Source organism: Staurois parvus, unplaced genomic scaffold (assembly GCF_062004578.1).
Source record: "Staurois parvus isolate SC_StPar_1 unplaced genomic scaffold, SC_StPar_1.0 ptg000126l, whole genome shotgun sequence".
Taxonomy (NCBI): Eukaryota; Metazoa; Chordata; class Amphibia; order Anura; family Ranidae; genus Staurois; species Staurois parvus.
The window spans coordinates 357,903-370,083 of record NW_028317922.1 but is presented as its reverse complement, the minus strand read 5'-3'; the positions used below and the strand labels follow the sequence as shown (position 1 = coordinate 370,083).

Sequence of the window (12,181 nt, the reverse complement as noted above, 5' to 3'; positions counted from 1 at the left end):
CCAAAATAGGTGTGTACGTTTATGCAGAGGTCTGAGCAGATAAGAGATCTTTGGCCCAAATGGGAGGTAGACTGTGATTGTCTATGAGATACTATTGTAATAGCTGATGAAGAATGGGGTTCCTACACCGCATCTTAAGATCTGTTCATTTGAGGCAGGTATATAGCCTGCGCACAAGAGGCATTGAGAATAAGAGTGTTAAGTGCAAAACTAAAGTGTTGCTTACCCATAAAGTGTAAGTAAATTGACTATTCCTTAAGTGTATCTTTGTCGTGCCAGACACAAAATCAAAACGCCCTATCCATCAGACATGCATGTGAGACACAAGTTTAGATGACTGCAAGAGACCATCACATCTGAACTGCAGACTCCAGACATTCGTTCCAAAAGCTCCAGGACACAAAGGTTTGTCCCTGAGATGGACAGATCTCCTTTAAGACATCAGATCCGCAATTTGAGTTACCTCCATCAAGGGACAATTACCTCAAAAAACTTGAGCTGAAAACTAAGTAAGGAATCCAACTGCCAGTCAGTGAAATCAATAAAGGTATGAACGTCATCAACCTGTTCGGTGGTATGTTCTGTAGTATGTTTGGTGGATAACTGGAGTATCTACAGTGAGACCATTTAACTATAAATTACATTTCAATGGGAAAAAACTCTTTCACATTGTCAGGAGAATCATAATTCCATAGGTTGTTTCCAACCCATATAGAGAATGTCTTAAATAAAATTAAACAGAACAGCAGCTGATCTAGCTGCAGGACAGAATGCACTTCATCAATCACATTATCATGAACTCCCTGTAAATTCAAATGTAGCGTTTCCCTGATCTCCAGGGGCATGTTAGGTACTCCCACAGACAGGGTGGGCTAGCATTCTCCCTGTGCTGAGTCCATGGCTGAAAAATGGTGGATGTTTATTAATTGGGCACCAGTTACTTTAAGGAATTTTAAAGTGTTTTATTCCTCATAATATTAGGGACATAGGAGAGGGCTATGAGGATTTAGAACACCAGTACTGCCTCACAGACCTACAAACTGCCCAGCAAATTAAATTTGAACAGTCACACCTTCTTAGGACAGGGTAGCTACACAAGTCACGTGAAACTTGTTGAAATACAGGCTCTTCAGAAGAAGGCCATAAGGATTTTGAATTTGAATTAGAGATGGCAATAGGGGCCTTAGGCACACTTATAGGTGGAGGTCCAGTATGCCAGAATTGGATTATGACATGGATGGCACTAGAGCATGATTAGAGCTGCTTCAAGCCGATTGTTGCATCAATTGTGCACAAGCCTGACTGGCATTAGCCACTACATGATTCCTCAGAGACTATGAATGATGAAGGGATCCTGCATGGTCCTGAAATGTTGCACTATACCATTGTGATATAATCACCTGAAAAAATGGTCGGACATTAACTTGAGGATCCGTGGTGTGATGATGTGATGATGATGAATGTTTTAACGTACGATGTTACTTGCTCCAGCTGGTAGTTGCTGCAGCACCTGGCTATCTCTTGCCTACTGTCTACTTGCAATTTATGTATAATTAAAGCAGAACTAAAATATCTCAATTAACATTAACTATTTTAATCATTATGCTGATAATATTAGTAAATAGATATGAATGTATATTATATTTACTTGTTTTAAACCTTTTTTTTTCAGCTGCTTCCTGGTTTCTGGCCTAAGATAAAATTATGGCATACTTCCTATGAGTCTTCATGGACTTTTTTTTCCTCTTTCATCTGGAGGAGTGGAGGAGGTGCTTTCTCTGCTAAACACCTTTCCTGCCTGCATGCCTGAGATAAGGGCATATGGCTTCCAGGAAGTAAATGCTACATGAATCATCTGCCCTTATTCAAGATGGCCACAACTAGAAATGTAAGGGAGGTGATTTAAAACTGATTTCTGAACAAAATAAAGCATGAATAAAAAAAGTTTCCAGCTTCTGGTGCTCAGATACAGGTTAGTTCCATTTTAACCAGTTTCCAACTGTGCTATAGCCAAAAGATGGCTGCAGCGTGGTCAACTACGTCTGGGAGGGCATCCATGGACGTCCTCCCAGAACCACGCTCTCCACATGCCCCCTGAGCTGTTCACCGGGCGTGATCTGCGACCGCTGTGTCCGAGGGACACAGCTGATCACAGATCCAGGTAAAAGGCCAATCAGAGCATTCTTCTAACATGATCAGCTGTATCCAGTCACAGCTGATCACAGTGTAAGTAGGAAATGTCAGTTATCATCAGTCCTCTCCTCACATTGACAGTGTGTGTGAGAAGAGGAGGGCCAGTAAGCGGCATTTCTCAGAGAGGACATCTACACTCATCATCAGGGCACTGATCATCAGTGCCCTGATGATCAATGTAGCCCCATCAGTGTGGCTAATAGTGCCCATCAATGCTTTGTATCAGTGCCCATTAGTGCTTTGTATCAGTGCCCATCAGTGCTGGCTATCAGTACCCATCAGTGCTAGCTATCAGTGCCTCCTCAGTGCTGGCTTTCAGTGTCCATCAGTGCTGGCTATCAGTGCCCATCAGTGCTGGCTGTCAGTGCCCATTAGTGTCACCTATCAATGCCCATCAGTGCCACCTATTAATGCCCATCAGTGCTGCATATCAGAGCAGCCTCATCAGTACCTCATCATCAGTTCCCATCAATGCAGCCTCATCAGTGAACATCGGTGAAGGAGAAAAATCACTTATTTACAAAACTTTTTAACAGAAACTAAGAAACTTTTTTAAAATATTTTCTTATTTCATTTGTTTAGCAAAAAAAAAAAAATCCCAGTGGTGATTAAATACCACCAAAAGAAAGCTCTATTTGTCTCAAAAATGATAAAAATTTATTTTGGGTACAGTGTTGCATGACTACACAATTGTCATTCAAAAGGTAAGGATAAAAATGTGCGGTAGGCAAGTGGTTAAACAACTGTCCTGAATGAACTCCCATCTATGTTGCTCCCTTTTCCCCCCATCTCCTAGAAAACGTGTGAGAAATATGTATGAAATCAAGTCTAAGTAAGCACACTACCTTCATATTGGCCCTGGAATTTTTCTGTGATGCCAAATATCCTTTTAAGTTGGGTGCAAAATATTACTTATATCACATCTCATTTTCGAACATGAGTGAGATATGTGAACCAATAGCAGTTATAGATTTGACGATAAATGGGTGTGGGACTTATGTAAAGTAATTGCAATAGTTCCGAGATATATTTTATCAGGTGTGATATCACTGCCTTCCGTATATAATATATTTTTATATATATTGTATATGTATTAAAAGTTAGTTTAAAACACAAAAATTGTTGGCTAGATTATGAGGAAAAACGAATCTATTTACTAAAAGAGTATATATAATGGTATTATCGCTTACTAAACGTACCAGTGGCTGCAAAGTACTGAAATTGAATATGAATTACAGCATTTTTCACTGCTATGTTAGCCCTAAGTTATGACTCAACTCCAAATATTTCAGCCTCCTTTTCTTTCCAGAATGAGAAGCTTCTCTCAATACACTGACATATGTCATTGCCATCAGATGGCTGGACAGTCTTGTTTACATTTATTCTCTGATTTTCCATCTGCTCTGTACCATTACCAAAAAATCTGACCTTAATGTCCTCAAAGCCATCGGACCAAGTCCGTTGTCCTGTGGCTATCTCCTGTAATACAGTACAGTGAAATTCTCTAGCAGTTGGCCAACCATGGCGTCCTAGTTGGTCAAAAACTTCAAAACATAGCAGGTGCCTCATCCTTCGTTCTTCTTCTGGCAAGTCCTGTTCAAGTAGTCTAAAGTAGCCCAGCATGAACAAGTCCAATGTAAGACTGTCATGATTAGGAGGAGTCTGATTGTGTGATGTTGACACAAAGTGCTCAGGAGATTGAACTGTAGAAGTATTTTTAGTACATTGAGTGTCACTTGGGGAAATGGTTTTCCAGCTTCCAATTAAACGATGAACAGCTGATCTTTGCTTTAACAATTGCTCTATAAGTTTGCCTGTACGCGGGGAATCTTTCTGTTGTAAATCATGTCCATTCCTTATTTCCTCATTGTCCTCAATAATGTCTTGAGTCAAACCATTTCCCTCAATACTTAACATTACTTGCTGGCAACTTTCTCTTGGTTCATGTTTAGTAGGTTCCCTGTTTGAGATTTCAGCATCACATTTGTTTTCAGTTTTTGCATTCACATTATTGGTGCTTTGGCTTACATTAGGAACACTATTAAAATTATCTGAATTGTATTGAGATTTGTCTGACACAGTTTCCTGTGAGTCTATGCTCTCTGTAGCCCTTAATGTAGCATGTAAGGAGTATGCAGACCTCTTCCAGTGGCTTAGAAATAGAAGGACAATGCGTTCTTTCCTTAGTGACCGCGGGGGGATAGGGGAAGCTCTAAGAGATGCGGAATCTTCTGAACTTACTCCAGAATCACTGGTATCTTCTGCTTGTCGCTTTACTTTAGATGACTTGACAGGAGACCGCCCTCGTGGCTGCTGCTTCTCAAACTGAACTCTAAGTCTTTTCACCGATACCCCACACTGTACAAGTTCTCTCATTGGAGAAAGTGATGAAGAACGATGGCTTTCAGCTTTAACTATCTCAGTGGCAGAGTCCGAAGTTCCATTAGTGGTGGAAAGAAGGTTGGACATACTGTCGATCACATTTGTCATGCATGTACACCATTCAGGGTCCTCTTTGTGATCAAGAAGCTCAGCGTTGATGCTGACATTAATCATAGGTGCGGGAAGAAGAGCTTGCAGTTGCTTCACTTGCCTTCTTAGTTGCCTCTCATACTTCTGACACTCTCTGCGTCGCCGAAGCTCTTCCATTTGTCCATCAAAAACACAAAGTTCCTGCTCAGTGATTAGTTCCCCATAGGGGCCCAACAGAGCACCCCTGGCGCGAGAATACCTCCATTCACTCTGTAAGAACAATAAACAATACAGAGTTTCATTTATTGAAGAATATGCAACTTGTGATAATTGAGATGCTAAATAATGATCAAAGTGATAGTTACTAATTGTTATTCCTAGATGTACCAGTCACACTCCCTCAGAAAAGCAAGGTTCACTGACTGTAGGATCTAAAAAAATGTATTACAATGGTGTTACAGCTGATGAATGAATGAAAGCAACCAAACCAAAATATTATGGAATGGGCTAGTGGTTCATTAAATCACAGTTTTCTGTATACTGGTTTATTTAATTGTGACAATCATTTTGACAATCATTCCATGGGAAGAAATCCATGAAGTGGTGGAGACAAACAAAGGGTTTGTGTACACAGACACTATAATTGATTAATCTGAGCCATTTCACTTGACAGAATGGCATTTGGCTGCCATATAGAATTAATTTAATCTTATGTGGAAGGTGCTATGTAGTATGTTCTCTGAACTTTACATAACAAAGCAACTAAGACCCAGTCAAGTATTGGTGAACTATACCAACTGAAATATAATGTGGGCATGTGTGTAGATTTTGAGGAAATTCCAACATGTATGCATACAATTGCATCTTTTAATTACCTACAGTTATCTTTTTTAGAACAGCAAACACACCTTGGTGACCTTGAAAGGGTGACCTTCACTGACCAGTAAAGAATGAAATAATAATATGATACAAGAAGCCATCCTTAAAACACATAATGTAGATGTATCCAAAAACATTAGGATTAAAGAATTATTTTCACATTTTCTATATATATAAATTGTGTTACATTTCCACTTTTATGCATGCATGGTAATAATGACGCATGACTAATGTTGTTACTAGATGGCTAAAATATTAATAACATTTAACCTGCAGATCCATATACAGTACTATAGACTGCTCATTTAATTAGCCAGAATTTACACAAAACCTGAAATCCAGTTTAAAATTAGTCAGGACAAGAATCTGCAAAATAAAGTTTAGATTTTTAATTCAGTAAGAACTCCACCAACAATTCTGAATCATATTTTCCACAGAGTCTGCTGAGACTTGTGTGCAATCCTACACTTACCTTTTTACCTTCACTATTCAAATTCTGTTCTCTGAAGACCCAACAACAACAAGCAAAATGTGGCAAGAAAATAACACTAAACACAAGGAAGGTAGACTGCACTGGGGAATTCCCTAAGGTTCGATCTAAATGCTGGATCTGTGTTCTCTATAAACCTTATTGTGCATGGTAGGGAGTACTGGACACTTTGTAGCCCCTCTAGTACCAAGAAGGGATTATGTGTCATACAGTAGACCCCTATTGAACTATGTAGGAGATACAGTAGGTGGCTCTCAGTAACCCTTATTGTACTATGTACGGAGAAGGGGGCTCCCAGTAGCCATTATTGTTCCATGTACATAGTTTGTGGACTTCAGTAGAATTTATTGATAAATGTAAGGACTGTGAGACTTTTAGTAGCCCTGTTTTGTTCAATGTACAGATTATATGGTCTTCGGTAGCCCTTACTGTATATTGTATAGAGTATGTGGCTCTCAATAGCTATTCATGTTTTATGTGGACTTCAGTAACCTGTGGTATAGAAACAAGAGGACATTCAGCTCAATTTACTAAACAGTTTTTTACTAATCTTCATTTTTTGTCAGAAAAAAAATTGTTTAGCAATGACAGTTGCTAAATAATAATGGATATTGCAAATAACACACTTGTTTAGCTTATGGATTGGGGCCTACTGCCTCTGTTCTTAGCAGGAGAAAAATGGATGCAGTTTATTATGAATCACTTTTAACCCTTCCACTGTCAGATCAAAATGGCATATGGACCACAGCACTGCTTCTAGCTGGCCAGGTCCGTACGTCACATGGACCTTCATTCCTCCTCTGCCATAAGCTCATGGTCACTTCACTGACCATGAACTTATGGCAGACTCTGCTGAACAAATAGATAGCTCTGATTAGTGGCTAACGAGCTGCTGATCAGAGCTATGCAGCTAAAATGTGACACCACAACCCAGCCCCCCCCCCCCCCCCCCGAGCCTACCCTCATCCATGTTTCGACCCGATCTCCTGTGGCTACCCTGCAGCCGCTGGCTTCAAGTGCTGCAGGGCAGCCACAGGAGGTTTTTAAAAATTTACTTTCTCCCCCCAATCTGACCACCGCAATGCCATCCCCGCTTATTTCCTCTGATTCCTTGTGGCTCCATCGATCCCTTGGGGCTCCAGCAATCTGTCCCCTGGGGCTCCACTGATCCATGATCCCCCAGCATCTGTCCCCTGGGGCTCCACTGATCCCCTGGGGCTCCAGCAATTTGTCTCCTGGGGCTCCACCAATCCATGATCCCCCAGCATCTGTTCCCTGCTGGCTGGCTCTCCCTCCTCCCCCTCCCGTCGGGTGCAGCTTCTGATGGGGAAGCTGTCATCAGGATGGAGAACAGGAATGGATATAGTCAGCAATCAGTAGTAATTGCTCCTCCAACCATTCATCACTGATTTATAGTAAACACTGTTTACTATATTGCAGTTTTGTGAATGCATAGGAATGATTTTAGTATATTCTTTGTGAAAATAGCCATTTGATGAACATTTGCGCAAATATCACAGGGCCTAAAAAAATCAGTAGCACCTTCCTTTTATTCTACTGATCCTTTCAGAAAATGTATGGTTTGGGGAGTCTTTCACAAACTATGAAAGCTATAATAGAAAAATTTAAAAAGCAATGAAAAAATTGCAAAAATGGTCTGGCCACCTGAGTCATATTGGAAAGCAGGGCCTGGCAGCGTTAGGGTTAAACCACTGGCATCTACTGTTTCTTCAATTTAAATGAATTTATATGAGAAACACAGACTGTCCACAACATCCTCTGAACAGTGAAAAAATATTAGTTTTGTGTGAAGGCATGTTTTAGGATTAGTCTTACATACAGTACTTGCCCTTTATTGTACCTAGAAATAAGGATAAACAGTTGTGATAACATGCCTTATACATTACCTACCTGTTTGGTTTCTTCTTCCAGGTGAGCCTGCAGTCTTCTAACCATCACCTGCCTCTTCCATTCAGGTATTGTACGGCCCTGTTCATCATGAGTAGGTACTAGAGTATCCAAATCCATTGAGTAGTATGATTCAGAAGTATCATCTTCAGCATGTTCTGCCTATAAATGATATAGAAAGTGTGGCCAAAATGTTGTTATACATACAGTATAGTATTTAAAATAGTTACTAAAGGTTTTACTCTGTGAAAACTATATGACTATGTATATGTGTGTGTATATATATATATATATATATATATATATAAGTATCGGTTTGAAGTACAATAAAACCAGGAGGAACTTACAGCTTGAAGAAAAATCCCAGTGATTCTTGCTTTTTGAACACATTGATTAAATCGTGATCGGTCTGCAAGTTGTATGATATCTTCCAGCCTTCCAGATGATCCTCCACGTGTATTTTTCTAAAAAAAAACAAAAAACCCAAAGAGCAACTTTAGGGATCTACATAGACTATAAAAGCATAAAAGTTGAGAAGGTGCTGTGGTAAAATATTTTGTACTTGAAAGATCTTGCAGTAAATAAATTTATTTTAAGTTAGTGAAAAATAAATAAAATGCCTTTTCCATTAAATCCAAATGCTCATATTTTCCAGCCTTGCTAAAAGTAGCAAATTTAATTTTAGAGGCTGAAAATTTAAAGTACAATAAGACAGAAAATATAAAAAATTATTTAAGGTGAAAGTTTAATCTTTGAAAATGAATAAAGATTTTTAATATATACACAAGAATATGATTTGTCCATTGCAAACCTAATATTCCAAAATATGTGAAATATCTTGCAGAGACCTTATAAATGATTCTCATGCTGTAGATTTGAAAAAAAAAGTAAAATATAGAAACTTGAAGATTTGCAATAAAAGGTTTTTGTTGTAAAAATGGAAACAGGTCTGTATGTAATATATACAGTATATATATTAGTTTAGAAGTAAAAAGAAGGTTAAATCTTGCATACGGTGTTAGAGAAGAGTGCTGTAATCTTGGCTTTGGAAATACAGTGACGTCCTGTTCTCTGGTCAGATATCACTGTGTTGTTCAGATGTTCCATGATGAAATTGGAAAAGTACATCTAAGGACCCAATAGTATCCTTAAAGTTTCAAGCATCCATGATAGTCCCATTCTTCCATAGTCCGTTTACCACAAGTGATATTATCATGTGCTTTCCTTCATTCTTGTATATGAATTGGTCTCTTCTTCCCCTTTACGTAATCCTGCCTCTTACATACCTACCTAACTGTAATGTAAATTATATCAGTCCTCAGGGCCCCACTCACTTTCACACATCATTAACCTACTTGTATACCCTTTATGCTTTGTCTCCCCCTCTAACACCTGTCCCCACCAAGGTCCAGACAATGTGTCTGACTGACACTTATCCCTTCCCAAAAGCCTGTCAACTTCTGTCTCTTACAGCTGACCTGGCTGCTATAGAAGACAGAGGAGGGGGATCATGTGGCAATAATAACTAAGGTGTAGTGTGAGAGGAAGGCAGAGATCTTGGTGTAATGTGTCCAAGAGGAGGGGAACTCTATAGGCATGTGGGATATGTTACCTGCCCTTATTGTGCTACTGATTCGCTTAACTGCCTCCTCCACCCACTGCCACTTAGAAAAAGCCCCCTGGACCGGTAGACGGGGAGATCATGTAACTACAAGAAAAGATCCGTAGAACATCCGATTCATTAATGAAATGAGACACACGCTGAGCACCTTGGCCAAAGGTCAGTGAAAATAAAGGCTTTTTATACCTCCTGCTGAACTGACAGATGGATAGAAGGACAGCCAGAGACAGTCAAAAAAGTCACAGAAAATGTAGCATCTGTTTACAAATACCTACACACTTGGCATTTTTATAGAATGTTGTATTCTTTCTTTAGGATCCAATAAATCTATAATACAACTGTACAAGAAAGACCTATTAAATGTTTTACCAAATGTGTGCTTAAATATTAAATCGCAGAAATGCAGGAGGGGCTACAAAATCATTTTTGGTCTTTGAGTAATTCACATGCTTTATGAGCCAATAAGACAATATTGTAGCTGGACACACATTATTTGGTCAAGTGAGACATCTAGGACTGATTATAATGGGAAATGTTAAACTAACAGAAATGGGCTCTATTAAAGTCAGAGATAGCTGATCATAGACCACTCAGAGAAAAAGCAAGTGGGAGCTGATTACGGACCACGGGGGCAAGAAAGAAGAAGCAGAATGGCAACTGGTTGTGTACAAAGAAGCTTTGAAGAAGAACTAAACCCACTCATTTGACTTTTTCCCCAAACATTTACATTCAAGGTATGCAATGACTGATAACTGTCACAGTTACTAGTGTGCTTATGTGTGCTCTTAATTGTACTGTCAAGCCATCAGATAGCTGTTGTTAAAGCTTATAACAGTTGCAGCACCATCAACAGCAGATCAAACACAGGCTATGATGGCAGCTTCCTTGGCTGTCAAGGATAGGAGGGTTTAGTTCCGCTTTAAATCAGCAAATAGCAGGTGATGGAGGGGAAAGAGGAGTCACAGTTGAGAATAGACATTGCGGGAGGCGGAAAAGACAGAGCAGTAGCTGACCAAAGAGGAAAAAAGAGAGGATGCAAAGCAGGAACTGATCAAGTATGGGGGTGGGGGGTAAGGAAAAGCAGAAAGTACATGTTCATGGATGGTGAGAAGAGAGAGCAAGCAGACAGTGAGCTGAACAAAGGCAAGTGGAAAGTAAAAGAGTGATAACAGAAGAGATGATTATGGGTAGAGAAGAGAAAGCAAGCAGTGGAATCTAACTGTGGACATGGGACAGAAGAAGCAGGCGATCATGCATCATTGGGAAAATATGTGAAAAAGGAACAGAGCATTGTTGAGGGCAGTGTGAAATATGTTTTTTGGCTGAAGGGGAGGGATGTAAAGCAGAATCTAATCATGGAAAATTGTGTTCCAATTCAAGAAGATGTCAAGGAGGATCTGGCCATAGACTGGAGGGTGAAATGAGAGGAGACAGAGAGGGAGCTGATCATAGACTGGGAGAGGGCAAAATACTGTCATTCTGGGGCAGTTCATACCCTTAGTGACGGATTGTAGAAGTAGTATATCTGTTTGCACCAGACTTGTCTTATTTCTCATACAGGTTGGGCTTAGCAGAAAGGCACAGGACTTTGCACATGCACAAATCCTGGATATATTTTTAAAATGTGAGGTGGCACTAAATATCTGTTTGAGACTTTATCTGTATTATGGCAGCCAAGGAACAATATGGACAGTGTTCAGAGACAACACAGAAAGAATAGCATTGATGAGAACGGGAACTGCAGAATGCTAGAGACACAAAACCACAAGGCAACAGCCCCAGAGCTACCATATAAAGTACATGGAATTGGAGAGTATGCAGTGCTGAATGCAGCAGATGAATTGATTGTGAAGAGGCCATTTGGAGATAGATCTGGGTGGAATGTGGGGTGAACAGGCATATACATGATCTACAAACAGTTGCAGGAGAACTGCAGAAGTCACTGAGGACAGGGAGAGAAGAATTTCTAGCAAACATACTTAAGACCAGGTATTTCAAACTGTTGTGCCACATGTGGTCTTTCACACTTAAGGGGCCCTCGGTCAATTTAAAAATGGAAAATAAATGTATCCATAGGCTGTTCCCCAGCTGATAAAAGTGAGTCTTATGTGCGTCACAAACTCTAATAAATATTTTTGAACCCTGAACAAAACTGAAAATACTGGAAGGAGTGGCAGCAGTCAGAAAACTATTGTGCCAAACAAGGGAGGTTAAACAGAGAGAACAGAATAATGATAATGTTTAGTTGCATGTTTAATAAGTGGTGGAACTGCTCTTAAAGTCCCAGATTCCAGGTAAATAATCTTTAGTAAAAAAGCACACATGTACATCTATGAGTACTTTAGTTGTCCTTATCCAGATTTGATAATTGGAAAATGTTTACATGGCATGCAACTCAACACTGACTACTATAGCACTTAAACATAGTGGGAATCAATGTTCAGTTAAGGTCACCTAAAGTTATAAAGATAGTGCAGACACAAGTAAAAGAGGTGCAACACAAAGGTACAGAAAGTATTTATTGTTGTGGACAGTGTTAAGGGAATAATGTGTGGAGAGGATGTGGACACTGAACAGGGATTGAAACCTATGCTTCATGTGAGCAGCCGGTGAGAGCT

General features: G+C 39.7%; 1 protein-coding gene across 1 annotated transcript; it reads right to left on the bottom strand.

The window, feature by feature from the left end:
- Positions 1-2,827: 2,827 nt before the first annotated feature.
- Positions 2,828-8,104, bottom strand: ESPNL (espin like). The gene is made up of 2 exons (XM_089672382.1): positions 7,946-8,104; positions 2,828-4,935 (listed from the first exon to the last, which is right to left on the bottom strand). The coding sequence occupies exons 1-2, from the start codon at positions 8,060-8,062 to the stop codon at positions 3,460-3,462; spliced, it is 1,593 nt and encodes a 530-aa protein (XP_089528508.1). The 5' UTR covers positions 8,063-8,104; the 3' UTR covers positions 2,828-3,459.
- Between the last annotated feature and the right edge of the window lie 4,077 nt (positions 8,105-12,181).

Bases quoted from the DNA above. Each gene is read 5' to 3' on its own strand.
- ESPNL (XM_089672382.1), bottom strand. From the start codon at position 8,062: ATGGATTTGGATACTCTAGTACCTACTCATGATGAACAGGGCCGTACA. The intron at 4,936-7,945 runs GTAGGTAATGTA...TTGTTCTTACAG, and splicing joins TGGAAGAAGAAACCAAACAG to AGTGAATGGAGGTATTCTCG.